The sequence below is a fragment of the Clarias gariepinus genome, chromosome 25 (genome assembly GCF_024256425.1).
Source record: "Clarias gariepinus isolate MV-2021 ecotype Netherlands chromosome 25, CGAR_prim_01v2, whole genome shotgun sequence".
In the NCBI taxonomy this organism is placed as follows: domain Eukaryota; kingdom Metazoa; phylum Chordata; class Actinopteri; order Siluriformes; family Clariidae; genus Clarias; species Clarias gariepinus.
Genome location: NC_071124.1, coordinates 18,412,085 through 18,439,717, shown reverse-complemented (window position 1 = coordinate 18,439,717; position 27,633 = coordinate 18,412,085). Strand labels below are relative to the sequence as shown.

Below are 27,633 nucleotides of genomic sequence, written 5' to 3'. Positions count from 1 at the left end.
CTGCAACGCCCGTTCAGTCCGAGCTCATTTGGCTTGTTCATTCATTCGCCGAAATGCCAGCTGAATAAAGACTAAGTGTTAAATATACTCATTTTCATTGAGTGACTGAGATTAAGCTCGTGAACCAATTGACAACTTTGCAACAGGTTCGCTGATTTAATTTAGTCTTAAAAAAAAGAGTATTATTTCGCTCAATTCCTGTCTACTCATAGGCTTGTTCCCATGCCGAGCTCTTAAACCTAGCGCACAGCAGAGAGTCTGATAAAGGATCAAGGATCAAGCACACTTAACTGTCAAGTGGCTGAAGTTTGCTACCAGCCAAACAGCTTTACATAAAAGTGTCATAATTTTACCCTATCCAGCGAGATCAATTACAAATATGACCTATTCTGTGATTTTTCACATTCATTGAGCTCTAGGTGTCATGTTAGGGAACTCCTAATGAAGGATTAATCACTCAGTTAATGAGTTATTCACAAAACATCTCTAACATTTACACACAGATAAATGTGTTTGACATTACAGTATATTTAATCGCTAATGTAAAAGAAATTAAGCTTTGGATTATATTTCACATTTCGGTTTCTTATAGCATATAGTTCTCCCTCTTTCTCAAAATTCCGGCTTGAATTTTCTCCTACTGTACTTAAGTTTTTCCTTCCATTTTTTCCCCTTTTTTATGTGTGTTGTTTACTTCTTTCTACATTGTAAAAAGATGCTGAAGGCATCTAAAAATATGCAATATTTTCAAACAGTTGTTATTGAGATGTGTCTGCTACTTACACTCTGTAAAGCCTTCATCCTCACCTTCTTATCTGAGGTACTGATTGTTAATTGGTGATTTTTGAGGCTGGTGACTCTAAATGAACTTTTCCTCTGCAGCAGAGGTAAGTTTTGGTCTTGCTTTCCCGGGATGGTCTTCACGAGAACCAGTTTCTTCGTGGTGCTCGTGGTGCAACACTGTTCTTGCAGGAGCTGTTCCAGAACGGCCGACCTTCATGTCTCAAAATATACCCTGTATGTACCTGGCCGAAACAAAAAACGCGAATTTCGGTGCCTCATTTCGGTGCCATTTAAATGCTTGAATTGTCGATTTAAATATTTGTTCTCTAGGGCTATGATGAAACAGTTGTAATTAGATTCATCAAGACACATAATCGCTAGTAAAATTTAAATACTGCATCATGGGGTGTCAGGAATCATCGGAAAAATAAATTATTTCCTTAATTAGAAAGAACTTTGATAATACAAATCCGAAACATTGTTGCAGTAATGTTACTGTCCATTTAATTTTTGTAGATAAAACGTTTATAAGATTAGATTAAAAAATTAAAAGCACAAATCATCAGGAAATGAGAGACCATCGAGATGCGCGTGAATGCAGCAACTAATGTCACACTTGCTCTGACGGCAGCAGGTGGTCTACCGCTATCTTAGCTTGCTAAATCAAACAACTTTCGTTAAAATGCCTAAAACTAAACGGTCGAAAGTGGGGCTATATTTCACAAGAAAGGATTCCGACACTGTGACGTGCAGCAAATGTTTTACAGCAGCTGCGTATAAAGAGGGAAACAGGACATTTGAGGGCACACGGAATAAACTTAGAAGCACAGGGATGCACCGTGTTTGACAGCTTGCGGACAACAGCTGGCACTATTGGTGTGGGTGAACTCCAGCCCCAGTCATACTAATCGTAGCAAAAAGAAGTCCACCGATTATGATGGCGACAGTAGCCTTTCCGCAGGTTAGTCGTAGGCTAATGTAATGTTAATAGCAAAATGCAAATCTTGCATTCATGCTACCAAATGGTTAAACGATTTGTAAAATACTATTGTTACATGGATTCTCTTTATAGTTATGGCTTTCCAGCTAGTACTAGTAGTACTACAACAGTACTTATATATTCATATGTACTTTAAACTTTTAATATATTGTTCAATTTTAAGCATAATTTTTTTGTTTAAGTAAATGTATTCTTGAGTCATCCATCATTTTGTGGCTTTTATAAAGTATCGGTTCAGGCACCATTTTAAAAGTATCAATTTGGCACCGGAAAACAAATCCAGACTTGTCTCCAAATTTTTGGACTGTTTCCGCTTGCATGGGCTCACAGATGCCCATGATTAGCTAGTGTCATATGATACATGCAGGAATGTAAGGACCCGAGGGAGCACTTCCAATCTGCTGTCTAAGCTCCAGGCTACAGAGGTTGCACTAGGGGTGAATATGCTTCCCTTGCACCACTTGCTAGCAAGTCCAATCAGTCCTAACATTAACACCACATTAACATGGATTATCAATTAGGATTGTAAGCACCCAAGGCCCACAGGGACAAGGCAAATGCAGCACAAATAGCAGAAAAAAGTTGGTTATGATACAAGAGCATCAGAACAAGGACACAGGCAAAGAGCCCATGGTCGTCCTCCAACTTTCTATATTCCAGTCTCATCAAGTGTCTGTGGATGCCAGACACAATCGTACACCTCCAGAGGTGCTATGGAGCCACGTTCAAAGGGGCCAGAGTCGCTCAGATGGCACAGGGGGAACCCGAACCCTGTTTTTCTATGCTAGTTTTTTTATGCTAGTTTTAATGTTATGGCTGATCTGTGTATACTGCATGTTTTGAAAGAATAAAAAATAGATAGGAAATAAATAGTATAATGTCATAGTATATAAAGGGTTAACCTGTTGCTTGCTATTGATCAGTTTGGGTTCTTGAGTTTGCAAGGCTAAAGTCAACATTGCGAGTTACTGTATATTGGGCTCAGTTTGTAATTTGTTTCAGCTAAAATATTACAATGAATGGGATGTTTTACCCAATAAAGCAAAAAAGATGACAAAATGTAATAAAAATCTAATATAATGAATGATAATTGAGATGTTTAAATCAGTTTAGATTTCCAGTAATGCTGTTATAAATAATCACTCCTTCATAGTCATATGATGCTCCCAGCAACTCCTGGGGTTTATTCGATCAAGATAGTTTCTACAGTATAACATCTGTGCACATCTCACTCACCTGTTCCCGCACCCCACCAGACGTCTGTGTAGCGCGGTGAGCGGCTCTCGCGGCTACCTGTCAGGAAATTTCACATTCTCCCACATCAAGCGATCGTATGCTTGGACCTTGGTTAAGGCAGGCAGCCATTTAATAATGCAGGTATTACTGCATCACCACACACTCCTCCAGTGGAGTCATTATTGATCAAGAGCTCAGTGTGTGTGTTTGGAATTGACAGATGGCTGGCGTAATGCTGTAAACAGACTGGCAGAGAGTTAGTCTCATGGAGGAATAATGTGACACTGGAGTGCTGTTGACAGGTACTTTAGCAACCGAGTTTGCAGAACTGCTAATGCTGAAGATTTAAAAAAGCAGAACAAGCGAGGTAGAAATGCACATATCAATTTTAGTTGCAAAAAAAACAGATGGATGATCTGACAAATTAATTCAAAGCTGTGTGATGATTTGTGAGTTTTTTTAGTATGTGTTTGTGACGAAGACATGGCAACCGGGGACGAGGATGAATCTGAATGTGGTCATTTTTGCAACATTGTGTCGCAACCAACGTGCATAATGCTGCCAAAACCGAAACTAACATTCAGAAGCTTTCAGTGGTAATGTGCTCGCCCTATCATCCGGAGATCGCTGGTTCGATTCCCGGGTGATGCTGTGACCTCTTGCAGCCGGAGAAGAGAGAGCTGATTGGCCGAGCTCTCTCAGAGGGGATGGATAAGAGGTACTTCGTGCTCCCACGTTAATCACAGCTCTACAGTTAATTAGGGGCGTCTGTGAGCTCACGCAAGCGGAAGAAGCGGATAGCGCTGTCCTCCAAGTGTGTTACGCCGCCCCCAACGGTGCAAAAAACTAACTATCAAAATAATCATTCATTAATTATAAATCTTAAAAATTATGATATTGTTCAATTAAAAAAATGTCCAATTAATAATGATATTGATTTGAAGTCATGTTGCCCAGCACTCGTGCCAACCCATTATAGTGTGCCCTGAGCTTCGTAGGATAGAATTTCTTTACTGTATCTATTAATTAAGCAATAATTATGTTTATGATCATGTTTTGCAAGTGGATGTTTAGGAATCGAGCTGTTAATTACCACCTTAAGACTTTTTTAATGCCTGCCTATATGTTTATTTTGTGTATTCCCAGCGATTCGAGCAGGTTAAATAAAGCATTCGAGGTCCAGAGCACCCGACCACAAATTATTTTACTATAGAATCCATTTTCTCTGACCAGATGGCTACCCTACATGAATATTCACAGCCATTTCTTTGAGAGAAAAAAAAAAAAACGCATTGTGTTTACTCCCACTGCATAAATGTGTTTGTTGAGTTAGTGTTAATTTGGACCTGAAATTCTGTGATGGAGCAAAAATACTAAACAAGGCCTAATTTACTGAAAGCTTCTTTTCCTCTTTTTTCTTCTCCTTTTTTTTTTTTTTTTTTAGATTAATTGCAACCCATGTTAAATGTTCTTTTCAAAACTAAATGTAGGCTACAAAAACGTTAGCAGATTTTTAGGGCATTTTAAAGCTAATCAGAGGTATTTGACTCGAGGGTTAATTCAGACTAAATGAGACGACGTCAAGGGATTCGGGTTTGTAGGTAAAGTTCATTTACCGAGCAGGTTCTCATAAGATAAAGGAGAGAAATGAGAACAAAGAGGAGCAAAGGAGGAGGGTAGAAATCATAAACGTATACATCTTTCCCCTTCCACAAAGGCGGCGACGTGTTCGCTTCACGGTGAGTCTAGTTCTAACGGAGCACTCGATATGAAAAATAGGTCAAGAGCTTTCTTACAATAATTGGATTTAATAATTTAAAGCATTAATGAGGCTTATGGAGACCTCCTTTTGTTTCGGGCGCAATTAATTCCTACCCCCCAACCGTTTAAATTTGAAACAAGTCAGGTGTGAAATGTTATTTGTCTTGTTTCAATTCATCATCTATTAAAAACCTGAGTACACTTCTTTCTGTCTACAATTTACAGTAATATCTAGTGGAGAAAAAACAAGTTCAAGCTCCAGAATTAATGCGTGTTAATGATCTCCTAGTAAACACGTTGCATGCGGAAAATAAATAAAAAAATAAAAACAACAGCAAACTGAAGATTTTGAAATGATTGTATTAGTGTATCAAAGTGATGCAGCTTGACAGAGAATTCAAATAGTAGTTTATTACTTCCTCACAGCTCAGCGGCTTAAAGCCGGGTCTTAAGAGCCGTGCGTTTATGAGTTTATAGACAAACCCATTCAGCGGCGGAGTCGCGCGAACCCAGTCGAGAGTTAATGCGCTCTTAAAAATGAGAAAACATAAAACTAGTGCCATCACGCTCATTCGGGAAGTGGTACGGGTTCATGCACGGCTCGATTCTGATGGACTGGATATACAAGGAGGAGAAAATGAAATATTTTCATGTTATGTAGTGTTTGTCTATGACTACATAGTGGAAATTACAGTGTTGCGGTATGAACATATAATACTAATGTGATCTTTGGACGTGTTAGATAATACACCAAGAGCCGGAGAATATGTAGTCGATCCAAGCAAGCAAAAAGAGAGAGGGTTATGTTAATGTAATGTTTTAGAACATATTTTGATGAACTTACACTAATTTTACATGGACATCTGTTGCTTGTAGTGTCTTTTATATACCATTTGTTAACAGATATGCTAACTGTAACTGAAAGTTATTTTTGTCTCTGCTTCATTTTTTTTTCTAATTTCTCTATACATATTAAATGAAAGGTAGGATATGAGCGGACTGGATCAGAGACGCAGTGATTAAAATTTCTTGGCCACTTTTTTTTTTTTCTTTTTTTTTAAAGTCTGACCTGCTGATTTTGATTCTGGCCAATTCCGATTTTTCTTTTTTCCTAAGAACTAGACCAGTTAAACAAAAGGTCTCAACTTTGATTTAACTAAACAAATATGTAAAAAACTTCCATTGAATAATTTCTGTAATTAACATGTTTCAGCTGGGAACAAGTTATTTTAACCCTAACGGATGCAGTAAGGAGCTTCTCATTTCTTAAACAACCATTTCAGAAGACAAACTCTTTGGTCGTGGCGAAGATGCTAAGAAGATTGCAGAAACTACTGAAATTGTGTTAAGAACTATAAACTTGACTTGGAAGACTTGGAAGAATAGTGATGAACCATCATTTTCAAAGGAGCAAATGTGGTCGGAAATGTACTGTAGTTTTATTTAAATTATCATGATCCGAGATCACTTAAACGCTTAAATAATGATAATAATAAAAATAGTAATAAGGAAAGTGCGAGCATTTCCACACGCCAAAGGTAAAGAAAACTTAAGGGATTGGGACTAAACAGTCTTAAGTAAACAGCTTGTCTGAGGCTAATTGGAAAAAAAAAAAAAAGTCTTCAATTTGCTATTGAGCGTAAAGATTGGAATGTGGAGTGGAAGAAGAGAGGAGAATGAAGTGATGCACTCATCATGCTTAGTGTCTACCATACAGACCTGTGTGTGTGGACAGTGTTATGATCTGAGGTTGATTTTGTCTGTTCAGCAACATTATCTGCCTAAAAAATGAGGTCAGCGGACCACCGAATATACTGAATGACCAGTTTTTTCTATTAATGTATTTTTTTCCCTGAAGTGAGTTTGCCAAGAAAGAAAGAGTGGTTCAGGGAGCATGAGACATCGTTTTCACACATGGATTGGCTGCCACAGAGTCCTTAATCTTTGGCATGTACTGGAGAAGACATCCAGCTCTCACATCATCAATACAAGGTCTTAGGTTGAAATTAATGCAAATCTGAATGAAAATAAATGTTGTGATATTGCACCAGCTTATGAAAACGAGTCCATGCTGTAATCAAAGCAAAAGGCGATCCAACGAAATATTACACTGTAACTTTTTTTTTTTTTGGCTGACAAAATGTTTTGTAACTTTTTAAACTGGACTACGTTTACATTTCCTCGAAAAGTGCACAATGTTACAGGACTTTATGTCATTCAAACAAATCTAAAAACAAATGTGCCACGGGTTACTCAGGTACTGAGCAAAGCTCTTTTTTTGTACAAGTAAAATAAAAATCTGACTGAATATGAGACGATGACATGACCTGTGGATTTATAGAGGAACTGCAACATATTGCCTTCCCAAAAACCAACATATATAAAGTTTAAAAGATCGATTTTGGAGTCAATGTGGTAATAGATAATGTTACACACAAAACGATTTTTTTTTACTGCCCATCTGTAATAGATTGTGCATTATATTAGAAATAGAAATCTGGTCAGATTCCTCCCGGCGTTTTTTGCATATCACATTGTTCCTCAAAATCAATATCACACAATATAACAGTGTGATAATGATTACCAGATTCTGTTTAGTGCACGGTGGCTCGTCGAGTAATCTTTCAGCAGCCTGATGAGACTTATCTCATAGTGCAGTACAGTACGTCCGGCAGAAGCTTGGATGACCTCGGCAGTCAGGTTAAGCCACAACATGCCTTGTGGTGTCTGTAAATCCTGCCATGTGTAAGCAGAGAGCGCTTTAACTGTATGTGTGTGTGTGTGTTTGTGTGAGAGAGAGATCTGTGTCTTGTTTCGCTCCATGTCTCCTCCACAGGCTGGAGAAGGATTAAGTTCAATCTGGATTTTTTTTTCCTTGTTCTGCATTAGCAGGTTAGCCAGAGCGAGGTTGAAAGCTCCGTTCCCCTGACTCCTGTAAAGCCCTCAGGATCCCAAAATCCACAGCTTTTCCACTCACCTGGTGCTTCCTTACAAATCTTCAGAGCATTTTCTTCTTTCTCTGGCCGACTGACTTCATGGATTTGTTTGTTTGTTTGTTTTTATTGCTGAAGGTTCACCACTTTGCTATGTAGCCTGTTGTATATGACCATAAACTGGGTATGATTTTGTGCATCCTGTCAACACTGATGCAACCCTGATGTTTCTAGTGTAAATACAAGAGTTCTGACCGTGTAATCTGATTGGACAAGAGGTGTTCCACAAGGGATGATAATGAGGCATAACAGGGCTTGGATATTTAACTATATGTATCACAGGTGTTTTCTATAATACGAGTATATATTATCACAGGGGTTACAGTAGTTCAATACTGAGGAAAGAGCGGTTGCCTGCCTTTCAGCATGAAAACACACCTGATTCATCATATTGCTCAGATTGTGCTGAAAAAAATATATTTCACTGTACTGCACACTGCAATCTTTTCAATAAAGAGTCATTTGATTTTCTAAAACAGTTTCGTTAGAAATTACACATAGTGAATTTTTAGGTCTAATTTTTTTTTGTAGGTCAAAATGTAATAATTCCAATACATTGTAAGTACATGTGCACAATATAAAAATAGCCTGATTATGTCTGAATTAATTACAAATTAATTTTTAATATCTTCGCTATCTGTGAATAAGATTAAGTTTAGTTGATTATTTATTTCTTAAGTAAAATTTATTTTTCTTTAAATAGCCTCTATATTAATTACATTTTCTACATGCTTTACGAGCTACAGTGATGACAAACACACACGACCTGAGATCAAAAACTGAAAAATCATCACTAGCATAAAAAATGTTATACAAAGCAAAAGGACGATCAAGAGATGCGCGTGTTACAGTATATATTGCAATTATATACAGAGGCTTCATTTTAAACTCTTCAGCTTACTACTGTAAATGTAGTCAAAACACACTCTGATGCAGTCAAAACAAGCTTTGAAGCGAGTAAAAAGTTTTTTAACCAATAGAAATAGAGTTAAATACCACTTAGAGCGAATGGTGTTAAAAGTCAAATAAAAAGTATGATTGGTTTGAATGCCTGCTGTGTTAGGAAATTCAGTGGCGATTGCTGGGCAGAATGTTTTGCTGGGAACCATGGCCCAAAGTTCTCATTTTCCAAGTAAAATATCTGAAAGACATGCGTTTACATGGAAACTAATATTTAACTAATAATCGGAATAAGAGCCGAATCAGAATAAAAATGCATCGTATAACCGGCTCAATCAGAACACGCTGACCTGATCAGATTTTTTTTTTTATTATTTAGAATGAGGCAAGTGATAATAAACTTTGATTATTAGTTTCATAGGTAAATGTAAACTGATCCAATCATTTCTCTCTAGTTCAAGAATGTTCCTGCTGCACATGTTTGCTCCACATAGGGATAAAATTAGGTAACGTGTTAAGGAAAATTTAGCTTCCATTACTTTATGAGAAGAACTGTCACTTTCATTTACCGGGTCTGATTGGCTCATTTAACCCATCAAGGATAAAACTCAGTTGTTGTAACCAATCATAACGCAGAAGGCGGGATTCATCTGAAAGATGGGACGCCTAACCGAACTTCACTGTTCAAGAAATTATTTATTTTTCTTCCTCTTTGGTAACATTTTTATAGATTAAATGTTTCACGAATGTCAGAACCGCATTGCCCATGTAAAAAAAAAAAAAGTTACATTTTGAATAAATGCATTGTACATGGAAACAAATCTGATCTGATCAGCATCGATTATGTCTGAATCTGTTATTTAAATGATCAGATTTAAAAAAAAATAGTCTGTGTAGTTTTTGTCGATCTTCAGTTGATCCGGATGCGATGATAAATTCTGTCTGTTCCTTGTGTGAGAATGTTGGCATTTTTGTGTCTTCGTGCATGGCGTCCTTTAATCACACCGGTAGTACTACGCGTCTTAACACAGGACACTTGCCACCCGTGAAAACAGTCTACTCGTTGGGTGACTCGCAATTTCTGCGGACGTCTTCACTCTTTGCTCCGGGAGAGCTTTTGCATTGCAGAGATCACAAGATTTCCAGTTCATTCGCTCATGACGAATTGCACCACCTTTTCATTTTCTGCCTCCTAATTTTATAATTCTCTAAAGAGGGGCGCTTTTGCTGCCGTGCCTAAATATTCAACCTTGAATCGTTCCCGTCCCGTCTCATAGCCGAAGGAGACGAGGGGAGGGGACAAAAAGAACAGAAGCACAGACATGTGTTACAGTTCTAAGATGCAACAAATCATGTTAATGTTCTTGTTTATTTTCATGATCAGATCTAATCTGCTTCCTCTGCAGAGATGAAATCTCATCTCACTGAATTCAGAATGTGCAGCATGTTTGGCAAACTGGACTGATAGGGCACATAAAAAGTGAAAGGAAGAGAGAAACAAGGGACAGGCAATGGATTGCCTCATTCCTTTTTTACTTTTATGCATTTAGCTCTTTTTTTATTTATTTATTTTAATTTTTTAATTTTTTTATTATTTATTTGTTTTGTGGTTTAAAGGCAGGTGAAGTAAGTGCTGAAGGCTGAGCCACAGCTGGGCATGAAGCAGTTTGTTAACCCCTGTAACGTCTCTGGGGTTTTTCTAAATAAGTAAAAACTCATCTTCTGTACCGCTTTATCCTGTATTTAGGGTCACGGGGACCTGGAGTCTATCTCAGGTGGCTTAGGGCACACCCTGGACAGGGTGCCAATCCATCGCAGGGCGCACACACACACACACACAATTTGGGAACGCCAATCAGCCTAACCGTCAGAGGAAACCAGAGTACCCGGAGGAAACCCACCAAGCACGGAGAGAACATGCAAACTCCATGCAAACAAAGACGGTAATCGAGCCTGGCCGGAATCCAACCCGGACCTTGGAAGTGCAAGGCGATAGTGCTAACCACTACACCACTATGCCGCCTCGTGTTTAACTATGTTTTTCTAATAATTCTTGCTATCATGTTATTATTACAGAGATGTAGCATCCAAGTCTTTTTTTTTTTAAGATAACAGCAGAAGCATTAGAATGCCTCGAATTTGTAAGTACGAAACAAACAGATGATTTTAATTCATGCCACCTTCCCTCAGGCTCTTGTTTGAACTCACATGTGCCTTTAGGATCCCCAAACAGATGTAACGAGGGCTTTCTCAGGTTCAGAAGCCGTTATGCATCATACAGATTACTTCTGAACCAGTTCTCTATTTACTAGACTCGAGGTTGCAACTGCAAAAAGATAAAAATCTGTTGAGGAAAAAATGCACCTTACAAATTTTTTTTGTTCCAATATTTATCTACCGAACATAACCAGTGAAGATACAGTAGGTAGGGCTACTGTCTGTTCTCCAATTCTCTGATGTCCCTCTCACAGTACAAAAACACGGACATACAGTAGGTGCATCGGCTACACATGTGTAAACTTGTGCGAATGTGTGTGTAGCAGGTATTTGGATTAACTCCTGACCCGCCTGATCAGGATTAAGCAGTTATTGAAGATGAATGAAGAAATCTGTCTTTCCATTGTATGTTAATATAGTATGTATGTAATGCTTAATGCTTTTTTAATTGCCAGCGGGCAATTGAGGGAATCAAACATCCAATCAAATTGCCCGTAGTGTGTGAATGAGCGTGGATGTCCAGGGTGTACCAGTTTACTAAACATGAATTGTAAATTATTTTTTGGGGAGCATGAGAAATCGTTTTCACACATAAATTGGCCAATACGTGACTTGTTAAGGAACCCCAAACCTCAAAAGCTATACAGTTGATGGCTACAAAAGAGAGATCATAATCTGTAAGGCATAAGAGGAACTACCACATCAAAATTTTAAATAAGAATTAATATTTATTCTGTTCAAGGTAATATATTTTGCGAGGATTTTACATTTGGGCAGATGTTTGGACTGTGGTTGGAGGATGGAAACAAGTGTTGTTGTCATGAAGTTCCCCGTCTCAGCATGTGGCCCGTTTCATAGCGATGCGAGCATCGTGCATGTTTTTTTCCGTTGTTTCTCCATCTGCTTTTGTGTTGCCATGTCCCTTTGTTTTGGTCTTGGCTTTGTTCCTGTTTCTGCTCCGGCTATGCCATTGGTTTGCTTTCCAAATGTCTCCACCTGTACCACGATGGAATAATTCACCTTAGTTATTTGGTGTTGTAGTTCATGTCTATTGTTGTTTTTGACCCATGCTTTTGACCCATACAGTACCTCTCTCTTGAACCCTGCTATGCATCATGACCAGATCAGGAAAAAGATCAAATAAACCCGTTCATTCAAACATTGCATTTTAAAATATGTTAGACAACCGGAGTGCTATAAAATAAAATAAAAAATTGCCCCGGATCAACTGAGAATCGTTGTAAACCTGTGAGGGCAACATGATTTAAAATGAAGGGACAGGGACATTGGTGGGCTCAGTGGTTAGGGTGTCTAGGCAGAGTTGGGAAAGCATGAAAAATCAGGGTCGTATTGAGCAGAACCTTTCAGACGATCAATTTCTAGCCAGAAGCTCCAGCACAAACATCTAGATAGAATGGCCACAAACCCACACAAGCGGAGAGGAAGAATCACTTGAGCTGTAAAAATGCATCGCCCGCCATAGTGCAGAAAACAAGATAAATATAGTTATCACGCCGCATCTGTCAAATTGAGCCACACGATTTCGAGGAGAAGATTGTGGAATGTTCTATTGTTCTCTCGCAAGGGTTCTGGCCCGATGCACTGTGCATCAGGAAGGAGGACGTGCCTGAATGGAACGTGATATGTGTGTGTGTGTGTGTGTGTGTAGGGGATGAGTTCGATTGCTCCTCTTGCTTGTTTTTTTTTTTTTTTTTTTTTTACTGTCCAAATTGAAAGCGAGCTCCACTGGGTAGAGGATCACTCTCATGCATTCACATGAGCACAGACACGCATCAGCATTCCAGCCTCATGCCGGAGGTGGGGAGACACAGAGCACCAAATCACAAATCATGGCCAAACAGACCCACTGAATTGATCTCAAATAGTCCCCATCAGACCCTCCACTTAACTAAGCCGTATGTCGACGCGGGAACATTGTCTTTTTCTCTTTGAGCACTTTTTGGGCAATTTCAATGTCTTTTCAATGCAAGTCCCTCGATTTCAAAAGCGTTAGTGCTGTTTTAAAGGGTACAGGTAGAGCTGCACAATCATTTGTAACCCACAGTCATAATTTTTGGCTTCTTTAATTTAGAAAACATAATCGACTGTGATGTCAGTGAGCGCGACTAATTTTGGCTAATTCGCTAACGTTAGATTTCTGTTTTTTTTTTTTTTTAGTGCTTTAAAGCGTTTCAGTCTCCCCATTAGCACGTTTTAACTTTCTGTTAAAGTAACCAAGGTAGCATAAATTTCATGTTTAAAAGAACCACTTCAGTCTACAATTCTCAGGGCTTTATCCATTACATAGGAAGACACAAAACGTAAAAAAAAAAAATTGCCTTTTAATGATAAAACACAATAAAATCTTTTTTTCAATCCCCATAAGGCAACATTTGCACCGGGATGTGCCAAAGCGTGTCTTTCCCTGTGTACGATTGGTTCAGATGAATTTTCAGGCCAATCATGTGACCTACAGTATAATGATACAGTTAGTAATCTACAGTTAGTTCCCATTGACTGTTTTACATGCAAAATATATGGATTCAGTCTGACCTCTTGAGACCTTATGAAGAAAAATTAAGCTTTGAAGGACATAGCAGATCATTGGTGCGTGTACAGTACATAGCACAGGTAGCCTACTTTGCTAATCTCAAAAAGAATTTAGTCTCATGCAATTACATGTAACATAAACTAGTCAATCAACTTTCACACTGATTTGTCTGGTTTTTTTTTTTAATTTAGCTTTATCTAGTTACATATAACTAAAAAATAGCTTTGGATTAATGTTGGATCCAAAATGAGGGGCGTTCGAGTCAAACAGGACTTTTGATGAAGTTTCTTGTAAATGAAGCTCAAACTGATTGACCTTTATGGAAGACTTCAAGAACAGTGCAGTGAAACCTCAGATTGGGGGTAAGACGGTTAGCGAGTGTTCTGCAAGACGAGCAAAGATTTTTAAAAAATTTTTACTTGGTCAATGAACAAGTCTTGGTTTACGAGTACCGAGTATCATGTATCAAACATGCACTTCTTGTTTTGACGCCGAGCGTCACATGATTACAACTGAGCCAACGTTTTTTTCCTCTCTTGCGCTACGGAATTGTGGGTAATCATCTCCCCTGCTGGGACTTAGTGTCCCAGTCCCCGATAACCTGGGGAATCTGTTATTCTTGCTGTTACTAGGGCCAAATTCACTGAGTTATGTATGTTGAATGAACTTTTGCCTTTACAGACACACACACTCTTTCTCTCTACACAGAAACACTGCTCTGTTGCGGTTCTTGTCAAAGGTAAAGTGTAGGTTAATTAAAAAAAAATATATTATTTTTACTTTACAGCAATGATTTCGTTAGTGTGCCGCTCAATCAAGTGTCATTAGAGAGATTTCTTGTTTATTTTTCTGATAAAGCAGTGTTTCTGTTGTGTGCACGCACGTGTGTAAAAAGAGTGGAGGCAGGGTAACTATAAGATGAGAAGGGGGAGAGGGGAGCTTACTTTAGATTCACACACACACACATACACAGCTCCTGCATGCACAAACGGATCTTTCGGGATTTAAAAAAAATTTTACAGGTAAAGTGCAGGTGAATTTGTTTTATTTTTACTATATATTTTGTGTTAATTCTTTTTACAGTATGTATTTATTTTTTGGGGCTGTGGAACGAATAATTTGAGTTTCTATTATTTCTTATGGGAATGGTTTACGAGTGTTTTGGAATACGAGCCCACTTCCGGAACGAATTATGCTCGTAATCCAAGGTTCCACTGTATAGTGATGAGACTTAGCCGCAATAAATCATGTAAATGGTGACACGTTTTTTAAAGAAGGCCGTACATCTGTGACCACATGGTGATCTCGGCAGAGTAAAATACCTGATCAGTCCCCCTCTGTTATTCCTGCTGTAGGGCCAAATTTCGCGAAGTAATGATGGTAGAATAATTATAAAGGTCTTGACTAAAACAACATGCATGAGGAATCACAAAGGAGATTTTATTTTCTCCAATGGAAAAGTATCAGAAAGTAACACTGTAATGTAACTGATTACTTTTTAATGACAGTAATTTTGTAATGTAATTAGTTACTTTAAAAAGTAACTTCCTCCAGCACTAGTAGTAGAAGAGACACACCTGTTTGTAGAAACTGTACACACGATCGTTCACCAACACCACTTGCACATTTCAGGAACTCATCTGGGAGTTACTGCTACATCAGTACAGTCCTGACCTCGCCCCAAGACATTTCAACATGTTAGCGCCGTTAAAGGAGTTCCTGGGGGGCTAGCGTTTCAGATGTGAATCATGGAGAAAACTTTCTACCTTGGTGTTATCCAAGCACTAGTGAAACGCTGGGAGAAGTGCATTGGTGTAGCAGGAGATTACCCAAAAAAACAGCAACATAGTTTTATTATTATAAATGCGTTCTGTCATTCGTCAAGTCAAGTCCTAGTTTGACTTGAACGTCCCTCTTAAATTCCGCACAACGTACAGTATTTTATAATAGGTAGCAATGTTTTTACGAGCCCCGTACCCAGAACATGTGAGTGACAACATGCTTCTTTTATAAACATAAGAAACATTTTTCACAAGGCAATGTCATCTGATAACTGTAAGCTATGGTTGCTAAGCAACATAATAGGGCAATGATTATGGTATTATATAGAAAAAACAGTGGCTTAGATGTAGTGTTTGTTTAGTTTAAAACCTGACATTTATGCAGAATTCATATGTAGTCACAGGTGTGTGTGTGTGTGTGTGTGTGTGTCTAGGAATTTGGACAGCCTTTAGATGTTAGACGCGTGACTATACTGTATACTGTACCATTGTTTGCTTCCTTTGTTGGACAATTAAAGTAATACTGACATGAGCCTTCTTCTTGCTTTCTCTTTGTTTCTCACAGTATGCTCTCACCCTCATTCGCTGAAAAGATAAAGGAGCGCCTCAGCCAGCAGGCCAAATTATCCATCCAAATCTCTCAGCCAACTTCTCAGTTTCACAGGCCAATCAATGGCACAGAGCCGCGTGGCGTGATTGATAATGATATTGAGATTGATTGCCTTAATCCTCTCCCCAGTCGAGTTCCCAAGTCCCCAAACAGACCGTACATCAGTCCATTTTCATGCACTTCGGCACCAGTGAGGAAAGAAGAGTGTGTGTGTGTGTGTGTGTGTGTGAGAGAGACAGAGAGACAGAGAGACAGAGAGAGGCTTGGCAGGAGCTGCCAATAGATAAGTGAAATAGGGGGGGGGGGGGGGGGGGCGAAGGAAAAGAGCCGATGATCCCTAAAGGCTACCGCGCGGGCGGCTAACCCACCAGATCCTTCGGCGTTGGGCTTTAAATTGCTTAAGATTGCCTGGTGGCATGCGCCTTAAGGGAGATGCAGGCGGGGGAAAGCATGGCCTTCGTTAAAAAGGAGCAGGAACGAGCGGAGGAATGATTTCCTACAGGAGCAGGATAACAATGAAGGCCGGTAATTGCTGAAGTGGCAGAGGGAGGGAAAGAAGAGAGCGCTGCAAATGCTTGTTGGAGAAGGGAGACAGGAGAGTGTGTGTGCGAGAGAAAGAGAGAGAGAGAGGTGAAGATAGATTGAGGCCTGCTTACTGCTTAGCATTGGGTAGACACATACACACATACACACGTACATTGTGATATATGGTGTCAGGGTTTTAATTACAGCGATAACATGGGCATTAATTCTCCGTAATTGAACTGCTCAGATCTTTACTCAGGTCACTGCGTGTCAGGTTTTTTTTCTTCTTTTAGTTTGCTGTATTGACTAAAAGCAAAAAAAGAAAAGAAAGAAAAACACACACACACACACACACACACACACGGGTTTCATAACAGATACAATAGTAGTCCTGAGTGAATAAAGCTCCACTCTGAGTCATACAATTACAGATAGGCTCTTTATCTAGTCTATTTTTTAATAGATGTTAAGTCTGTACTGTAAGTGTCTGAGTGCGCATAACGTGTGTGTGCCCGCCGTACCATTGTGTCTACGTGGTCTCCCATCATTGTGTACCATTGAGAAGTTTTTCCCCCTGCATCTCCTAGCGTTAAAAGTTTACTTTTGTTCCAGGTGCAATAACAAAAGGCCTTTTAAGTCTGACTGGAAAATCTTTAGGAGAAATTGGCTTCTCTATTGAGGGGCAGCCGTATTGATTCTTGCCCCTGGCTCGCCGTGCTAAAAAGATGGATAGATTTCTTTGAAAATGCTCAGAATGCGAGGCTCTAAAGACCATTGTGTGTTCTCACGCAGGAGCAAACCTGTTTAATAACATACAGCTTCAGCCAGCGCCTCCCTGTAAACCGTTTATGGAGCCTGAAAGAGAGGGAGGTGACGGGGACAAATTCTTCAGGCCCTGGAGTCCTCTCACTCTCTCACTCTCTCTCTCTCTCCCTCTTCCTCTCCTCCTCTCCTTCTGTTACTTGCAGAGAAAATGAAATCTCTTTAAAGCACTTCCTCCTTTGACACACACAGGCTTGGTCGATTACTGAACCTGTCGTTCCTGGTTAGCCTCAGTTGCCTACCTGACGCCGCCGTAGACGGGAGGCAGTAAAATGCAGAGAAATGCACTGTTGTTCCAGAGCTAACCAGCTCACTCTCTCTCGACTACAGAACTATTTTAGGCGTCCAGATGTTGTCCAGAGGTTGCATTTACATTTAGATTTCTGAAGCACTTTTATTATTCAAAGTGACAATATGACGATCACAGCCTTGCTACTGGAAGAAAAATGGAAAAGGGTTTGTGTATTTGTATCTGAATGTGGATTTGAAACAAATGTGGGTGTGGCCTAAATGCAAACCCTTCTTTATTTTTTATTTGTCCACTGTGCACGTCTCATGACTGTAGAATCAGAATCAGAAAGAGTTTTATTGCCAAGTACGCTTACACGTAAAAGGAATTTGTTTTAGTGACAGAGCTTCCAGAACAGAAAACAAATGACAAGACAAAAACAGCACGACAAAAAAAAAAAAATAAAAAACATTTGACATTAAATGGAGTAGGGTGTGAGATACTTTTTAAATAAGTTATATAAATATCTGAAATCTGTGGTATTATACAGTATATTGCACTGTGATACTGTACACAATATTGCACATATATTTATTGACAGTTGATGTTTAACTGTTCATGAGGGAGATTGCCTGGGGAAAAAAACTGTTTTTGTGCCTGACTGTCCTAGTGTTAGGTGCTCTATAGCGTCGACCCGACGGCAAAAGTTCAAATAAAAGGTGGCCTGGGTGTGAGGGGTCCAAAGTGATATTCCGAGCCCTTTTCCTCACTCTGGATGTGTACAGTTCTTGTGGCGTGGGCAGGGCAGTGCCAATAATTCTTTCAGCAGTCCGAACCGTCCTTTGTAGTCTTCTGATGTCTGTTTTCGTAGCTGAGCCAAACCAGACAGTTATTGAAGTGCACAGGACGGATTCAATGACAGCTGAGTAGAACTGTGTGAGCAGCTCCTGTGGCAGGTTGAATTTCTTTAGCTGGCGAAGGAAATACAACCTTTGGTGGGCCTTTTTAACAATAGAGTCAATGTGAATGTCCCACTTCAGGTCCTGAGAGATGGTCGTGCCCAGGAACCGGAATGACTCTACTGCTGTCACAGTGCTGTTCATGATGGTGAGTGGGGGAAGTGCAGGTGGGTTCCTCCTGAAGTCCACAATCATCTCCACTGTTTTGAGCGTGTTCAGCTCCAGGTTGTTGAGACTGCACCAGACAGCCAGCTGCTCAACCTCACTTCTGTAAGCAGACTCGTCACCGTCCTGAATGAGGCCGATGATTGTGGTGTCATCTGCAAATTTCAGGAGCTTGACAGTGGGGTCTGTAGAGGTGCAGTCATTGGTGTACAGGGAGAAAAGCAGTGGGGAGAGAACGCATCCCTGAGGGGCTCCAGTAGGTGGGAACAATAACATATGCAGTTAGAAGCAAAGACTAGACCCTGAACCATGGAGGCGTAAGGCGACAGTGCTATCAAGACACCCCTAATATACCGGCCAAGTTGCTTTTCACTTGAGTGTCAGAAGCTCTCTAACAAACAAAAACCATTTGCAATTTTCACCAAGGGCACATTTTTCAGCTTAGTCGCACACTTGTCAAGCACTGTTATAATTTTTGATGGATTTTAATGGAACAAGATGCATCCAGGGACAGCCCGAACCTGGCAGACAGTAAAGGAAAGACGGGAGATTCATTTGAATGCGCGATTCTTCCCTCTCCCTTTTGTTTTTATTTGCAGGAGTCGTCCCTGTTTGACACCCCGGGGGGTAAATAGTGAAATAATGCATCGGGTTTCATTTCAAGGACAAAAGGAGTGACTTCATTCCAGACATGACCTTCGTGTGGACACGCACACGCACGTGTCTCCGACTCCCCAGAGATGGCGTTTGAGACACGCGTGCAAAGACATGATTTAAAATTTGCCACAAAATGATTGGATCTGAGGCAGCGAGTGAAGGAATTAGCCCCAAGGACCTCTTCAGGGTCCTCGGATGGGGGGCAATCAATCAGTCAATTAATCAATCAATCAATGAGTAGAACGCTGAAACACAATCAATCCTTAATTTAATATCTTTTTCGATGATTTATTTTTAAGTGATCACAAAATGCCCCCTCTCTGCATTAAGGGTGTGTATGTTCTTGGTGCGATGTTAAAATTTAGGGACTAAACACACACGACGATGGAAGCAAATTCAGACCCCACGACTCCAGGCTGCAGAATCAAAGATTTATGCGCACGGGAGCAGACGTACATTTGTTGAATGCATACACGGATGATCAATGGACTGACATTAAGTCAGTGTTTGTCAACACATGCTGTGGGCCTCACAGAGACTCTCTCTCTCACACACACACACATACACACGCTAAGGGCTTCACGCTGCTCCAAGCACCCCATGTAGGGCAGGAACGGCCTTTGAAAATATACAAAAGATTAGTGGCATGTGAAGTATTCAGCAGAGAGCTTTCATTGACAGCCACAGCTCTTCTCCGTGGAGCTGCCACGTTGGAGGCTGCCACTGCCCTCGTTTTCACCGCATTTGTCTTTTTGATGTACGACACTGCATATTAAACAGCATGCTAACCTGCTCCTGCCTTTCCAGAGCTGCATCATTCAGTGGGAAACACAACGCACTAAACAAGAAGGGTTATCTCTCAGGAAGACTGACGCAAGGCACGTTTATCCCTCTCTTGGGAAGCTGTTAAGGAACAGCCTTAAGGATGGTTGCGCTCTCGATTGTCGTTTCTGTTGATACGTCTGAACTGTGGACTGTTTAAGATTCCAGCATTAAAAAAAAAAAAAAAAAAAAAGCCAAGTGTGCTCGATGGTGAATGGATGTCTGATTTTGGTATAAGCAGCCTTGTTGGTCTGAGCTAATTGGCACTATTGGCACCGCGTCTCGCCACCATGGTTTGGCTCTCCCTCGTCAAGCCGTTTGAGCATCTGGATGCACAGCTGGGGCCACATAACCAGCCCAGTGACCCGGTGAACACACTCGGGGTCCTCATTAGTAGACAGAGAGGGATCTGTTGGCACACCGCTGACCGACTCTGTTAATTAGAGAAAGAGTGATACCAGCAGCAGCATAAGTAACACCAGGGCTGATATAAAGATGAATATTACTGTAGATCTGACTCACGGTTGTGAAATTGACATTTACAAGAGGTGTGACTTTAGATCGGACATCCTTAGCGAATTCTGGTTCAATCAATTGAGATTAGTCAGAAGGTGTGGCTTAATTTACCACCCCAAAAAAATCACACCCGCTAAGATGTTGTTTGAGCTTTGATTATGGCCGACCAGTTGTGGTGGCCAGTTCATTTGTGAAAACTATTCCTCAGGTTCTCAAAAACACTTTTATACTCTGAGTCCTGGAATAATCCTGTACATTCAAGGATTTAAAAGAAAAAAAATGAAATGGTGTGATAGGTCATGATCAGGTCATCAGCTGACCTTATTTTATTGGCACGTAAGCCCTTACCAACTTACCAACCGAGGTGACCTCCAGATCATAATGCTGCCTCCAGAGGCTTTTACAGTGGGCGCTATGCTTGATGAGTTCATCACTTCATGCGCTTCCCGTTTTCTGATGACCACATGAACTTTTTCCAATGCTCCAAAGTCCAATGGTTAGCACTGTTGCTTTGCACCACCAGGGTCCGGGTTCGATTCCCATTTCTGTGTGCATGGAGTTTGCATGTTCTCCTCGTGCTTAGTGGGTTTCCTCCGGGTACTCCGGTGTCCTCCCACAGTCCGAAGACAAGCAGATTAGGCTGATTGGTGTTTTTAAATTGCCCGTAGTGTGTATGTGCCCTGTGATGGCTTGGCACCACATCCATGGTGTACCCCGCCTCATGCCCTAAGTCTCCTGGAAGAGGCTCCAGGCCCCTGTATACAGTGTATACAGACTCAGTGAGGCTTTTTTTATGGCCACACTAAATCCTGTACACTCTTGTTGCATTGTGTGTGGAAATGCTGTTACTTTCACTATTAAACATAGATGTGAATTCTCCTGTCCGTTTTGCATCTTCACCAAAAGTGTAAGTGAATCATTATTCCGTCTCTTCCTGCTACTAGCTTTGCTCCATGCCAGTCTGACACGCTCCTGTGTCATCTCATTTTTCTCCCTCTAACCGCATGCCACGTTCACGTTTTATCCCTCACTTATTGCCTACCCCTAGTACGCATTATTGAAACCCTAATAAATCTGGAGGCATTAAAATCAGAACGGCTGTAGCTACTTTAACGTCTCTGTCTGCGCCTCCCAGATAGAAGAGTTTCTCTCGCCGCTTCCCGAGTCCCCTGACAGCACTGTGAGAAAATGACGACGAGGCCATTCTCCTGTCTTATCACTCTCTTTTCACCGACTACTCCTTAAAGCTGTCTCCGTATCCAAGGCAGACAAGAAGCCTGAATCCATCAGCCGAGAGCAGCCAGGCCGTGAATCCAGACTCAATAGAGACGTATCAATCAGCTATCAGCTAACAAGCTGGCTTTAAGACCCAGACATACCATGAAAAACACTAAGGCGAGAAATCCTGATTGCCTCCAAATAACGACTTAGACATAGAGACATACACAAACAGACACACATAAACATCTTAACACAAGAATTTGCTTCGCACAAGGTTACGACAAAGCCAAAGTATGCCATTAGACAGGCCGATGATGAGAGAGAGAGAGAGAAAGAGAGAGAAAGAGAGCATGCTGGGACTCATTTGCAGGCTCATTTGGCCATTTGCTTTAAATGTCATCTCTTAGATGAAGGCATCAAAACAAAAAGCACACGCACGCACATGCGCGCGCTCACACACTCCAGAAAATTGCGTATCATGCTTTAGAGGTTATGATGGATTGATCCTGGCGTGCCGATACACGGCTACTATAAAGCCCTGAGAGAGTAAGAGCTCGACATTTCGGACTTTCCCAGAAGCGAGAAAGTGCCCGAGTGTGACTGTAAACACATGACAGATGGCGCATACACGTCTGCTCACGTGCATGACCGAGGCCAAGACTGAGGAGGTGTACGCAATCATGTTCCTGCCCCTGCATAGATTTATTATAGCTTTGTGTGTGGCCTCTTAAAATATTGATGCATTGCACCTTTGTTTTCCATTTGGCGTAGAGAGCGCATAATGTTTCAGGCCTCTCTTAAGGTTGTTCAGAACGCACTTAGTGTGTAGACGCGAGAGGGGGGAAAGCCTTTCCCTGCATTTCTGAGTGAGGTGGTTAAAATCACAATAATCATGTGCACCTGCTCCCTACCGCTCAACTGCTCACTTAACCCAGCTCTACAGTTTAACATGCACTCCTGTAATGGCTTATTACAATAGTTTAGCAACACACCATCAAACCGAACCATCCTCCGTTTGTCCTTTCATGCTGAGGTTTTACAGAGAGCTTTTCTTTGTAAACTTCCACAAGTTGTCATACATTCCTGCTGTTATACCCCTATCTCACCTATGCGGTTTGACTATGCGAGGAATGACTTGCGGAAAGATGAAAAGCTAATCACAGCGCCAAAACTTGCGGCGAATCATGATGAACCGTTCTTGTGGCCACCACGTGAAACTGCGTAGGTGAGATAGGGGTATTAGTAGTTAACAGGTTATGGGCCAAACTTCATGGAGTGATGAGGGTAGAATAATTATAAAGGTCTTGACTAAAACAACATGCATGAGGAATCACAAAGGAGTTTTCATTTTCTGCAGTGGAAAACTACTCGAACTAGTTACTATTATCAGAAGGTAACGCTGTAATGTAACTGATTACTTTTTAATGACAGTAATTTAGTAATGTAATTAGTAACTTTAAAAAGTAACGTCCCCCAACACTGTTTATAAGTACGTGGATACCATCAAGGTAGAAAGTTGTCATAGCACATCTAAAACTCTGGCCTCTCAGGAACTGCTTTCATTTCCTAAAACTTTAGAAATGGCTTGGAGCGAATTCAGGACTGTACGGTGATGTGGCAATAACTCCCAGCCGACTTCCTGTAATGTGCAAGTGGTGTTGGTGAATGATTATTTCCACAGTTCACACAGACATGTGTCTATTAAAAGATCAGGCGTTGTACATATTGAACATTAACTGGAACGACTATACTGGGCTCAAAGCCACCTCAGCATTCACATAGAAGACGTACAGCCGGCTTTAAAACATTTGCACCATACAAATGTTCTACCACGGCTAAGAGCGTCATCACTATACCCTGCTTGAAGTCTTCTGGAAATGTCAATCAGTTTTAAAACGAATAATTTTATCACAAGTCCCAGTTTGACTTGAATGCAGTTCGTGTTTCAGATATCAGCAACTACAGTACTTCTGTGTATAAAGTGCTGTTAAAGTGTCTCAGCAGTAGAAAAGAAAAATCCTTCTTTCTGGTGACAGTAACGTGATAGGCTGAGAGGCCACTGTAGGAAAGGAAAAAGCCAGAAGGATGTGTGAAGAGCACATTATATTCATAATTTATCATTTTGGATAAGCACATTTACTATGTGAAAGCTCTGTTTTTTTTTTTGTTTTTTGAGTGTTTTTTTAACACTCAATTTGTCTTTGTAGCCATTAATTTTTTATCCTTGTTAGCTCCGAAAACAAGACCAGTTAAGTAACGAGTGTGGTTAAATGGGTAAACTCTATCAGTTTAAAATTAAGCAAAAGTGCAAAATCATAAAACTCCCTCCTTAATATTGCCGCTAAAAGCCTATTGCTTCTGTCCGCAGTTTTTAATGCTAAAGCAGAGTCTGTGACAATGCGAAGTATGGCTTTATAACAAAAATTAGTTTCTACTTTCTTCTTTTCTCAGGTGTCATTAAAATAATGGCACAGACACAAACAAATCTCTGCATGCGTGCGGTCACATCTTCATGAACTTCCTGCATCTGTGAATGCACATGTGTATCCCGCGGGAAGGATTAGGATAGATGAGAGCTAAACGCAAGATGATCGGCGAGGGAAGTTTGGTCTCATACCAGCGGGAAAATGAATCAAATTTATACCCGATGGTGCGACAGGAGCACGCCGCTTAACGATGATGGAGTTTGGACACTTCATTTCTGTCATTGTGGAATTGGCCTGCCGAGCGCCTAATGATGGTAATATATGTTAGTGCGCGCCTGGCGCACACATCCCTCTCTCCATCTCACTTAAAGCCGCTCTCATTGTTTGGCAGATTGCATTATGAACACCCGTATTAGCCAGGGAAGAGGAGGAGGAGGAGGCGAAAAAATAGGGGGAGAGAACATACTTTATATGTTCATTTATTTGCAGGATGAGTTAATGGAAAATGCTACAGCGACATTAATTCCCCTTCTCTTTTGTCGCAGGCGATTGCAGCTTCGAGAAGCCGTTCACGGTGTGCGGCTACAGCCAGGGACGAGAAGACGACCTTGAGTGGGAACAGGCCAACACAAAAGAAAAGCCCACCGCAAACCAATGGATGCCTCCCGGTGAGCTTTACATAAACACTCATAAGCACGCAAGATTTACAACCCAAAAATAACCACCCACATGCATGTCCTTGTAACTGCGATACACCAATCCCACACGTCCTTTAGCTCTTTGGACTGTATGTTTGCGCTGTATGTACATTTACATTATAGCTACATTACTGCTTAAATTCCTACAAAACTATTTAAGCAAGTCCAAACTGAATTACTGTGGCTTCTGATAAACAGAGATCAACATGTTTAAAGACACACAGAGTGTCCATAATGTCCAATAATAGTGCTATCACACGGGACAGCATGCTTCTATGAGCCCTAGGAAAATAAATGATTGTTTTTAATGGTAATAATGGACATTTTTCCCCCTTTTTTACACACTAAACAATCCATCTTAATCGCAAGCGTTGGTGCATTAACTTCCCTAGGCTTATGCACATACAGTATATACTGTATATATTTATATATTGTTGGACCACATTTAGTTTTATTTACATCATGCATTTGCTGTGCCATTGTTTAAAATCTTATGCTGCATCATAACATTATTTTTCGACCAGAGTTGCAAACATTTTTTAAGATTTTGCAAAAAAAAGATGTCAACCAATTCCGTAGACTCTTCTCTAGCACATCTAAAAGACGTTTATTAAGGTTAAGGTCAGAACTCCATGGTGGCCGATTCATGATTGAAAATAAAATCTTGCCATTGCATGTCATAACCGGGTCACTCGTTACTAAGCCTGGACCTGACCAACTGACGCAACCCCAGATCATAAAACTGTCTCCAGAGGCATGTTCACTGGCTTCAGTGCATGATGGCATCAGGCCACATGACCTTTTCCCATTGCTCCAAAGTCCAATCTTTATGTTCTAGCAAATTTAAAACTTTTTTAAGGGCCAAGCACTACAATGTCAGTCCTATGTTATCATAGTGTGTGAGGGCCCTCTTGTTCTTCTAAGGAGATAGAAGATATATTTTTTAGCATCCATGGCTTTTGGGGGGTTTTAACATACTTAACAAGTCATGCAAATTGGCAGACAGGTTGGAATTTGCTGCCATTGGTTTGTCTGAAAGACACACAAGATTTTGCTGCTCATACACACTTGCACGTATACATGCGAAATCTGGTGCACATTTAGAGCTCATTTAATTTAGAGTTTAAAAACAACTTTCTCATTGTACGTCATGGGTTAAACTCAATAGGAAGTCAGTTATGTTGCGTTGTATACAGAAAGCACCCAATGGAATTTGATATACTTCTCCCAGGGGAATTATGCGATCGTCACCAAACCGGGTCCTTGTGATCTCAATACATGATGGATGCAAAATTGCTAAGGGATTTTTGATATCTTAAACAGGTCAGCCGTAAGAATGCCTTAAACTTGTGCCAGAAAGTGGTTAATAACTTTGTGTGATGTCATATCAGGTGACATCATGTTAAGTGACGTCAATGCGTGATGCCTTTTTCCGACACCTGAGGCTTTTGAAGGTCTTGACATAAAATTCCGCTTTTCTAAAATCATGTGCATGTGCCCACTGTCTTTTTGGTGCAGGGTGCAAGGTGCTCATCATTTTTAGCAACTATATTCTGTAATTAGAATTCTCCTCTCTAACAGGTGGTTTTCTTATGGCCACACAACTGTTTAGGTCCAATCCTTTAATGTCTTGTTGAATTGTGTATGAGTAAATGCTTTAACTTTCACTATAAAACATAACTGTTCTTTTTACTGATGGCTTTCCCAAAGTGATTGTTAGCTGAAACATATTACTTACCGCAGTAATTATCTGATCAAAGCCTCTTAAGTATTTGAATTCCAACTGTGACTTTGTTTTGACCAGGCAGTGAATGTCCCACTTCTTGACAGGTGCCATTGTAAGCAGATAATCAATGACCTGTCAGTAATTTTAATGATTCCCAAGCTGCTTGTCCACCCTGATCTTCCTGAATAAGATTCTAAAATAAAAGGACATGCAAAGCATTAAGACACTGGTTCAGATTGTACAAGCACACTGAACTTAAATTTTTTGTTCCACCTAAGCAAATACGGAGCACAGAAATATAACCAAATACAGCTCAGACAAAGGACAAGGCTGTTGACAGACAAAGTAAGATAAAACGGTTATTTTACAGTGTAATTAACATCATGTTGCATGGATTTATGATTCCATAAAACAGCATAAAAGCTGTTCCGAAGCCCGTTCCTGCAGGGGACAACGCTTAAAGAGATTAAGCCTTGTAGAAATGTGGCAGAAGTAAATATAAAAAGGGGATACGGCAATGACCCCAGCTGTCACTCCATCCCACCAGTAGGTTCCCAACAGTAAAAAGGCTACAAATCTGACTGCAGGTACAAATTAATTAATGACTCTAAAATGAGATCACCGTTTCCCGCATTGGCAGCTCTCGCGTCAATATCGCTGTCTCAGCCAGGTGATGAGATGAAGAACAAAAGTTGTGGATTGAATTTTTATATATAAAAACCTGTTAAACTATACGAATATTTTTACCATCAACGGCACTGAAGCGTTTTGAAATGTTATTTTATATTTAGTTTCTCATGCCCCTCTGTATCTTCGCTTCTCTTTCTTGCTTGCTCCCCCCCCCCCCCCCCTTTCTCTTTTGGTTCTATTGATACGTTTTCATTTGATTCGAGACGAGCCGGGAGCAGAGACGAGACAGTCAGCACCTACAGGATTAAATCAGAATTAATCCATTTTTCTTCACATCATCACAAATATAGCACCCTAATTGAATGAATATTGTTTTCCCTTTAAATCAAGTACACACAACACAAA

At 40.4% G+C, this 27,633-nt stretch overlaps 1 protein-coding gene across 8 annotated transcripts in view; it reads left to right on the top strand.

Moving 5' to 3' along the window:
- The window catches only part of LOC128512870 (receptor-type tyrosine-protein phosphatase mu-like), a 250,241-nt gene that overhangs the window by 44,234 nt on the left and 178,374 nt on the right, over positions 1-27,633 (top strand). For all 8 annotated transcript variants that reach the window (XM_053486353.1, XM_053486352.1, XM_053486351.1 and 5 more), the window contains exon 2: positions 24,720-24,842. In XM_053486353.1, the coding sequence (XP_053342328.1) occupies positions 24,720-24,842 (123 nt within the window). The remainder of the gene's footprint in view (positions 1-24,719; positions 24,843-27,633) is intronic.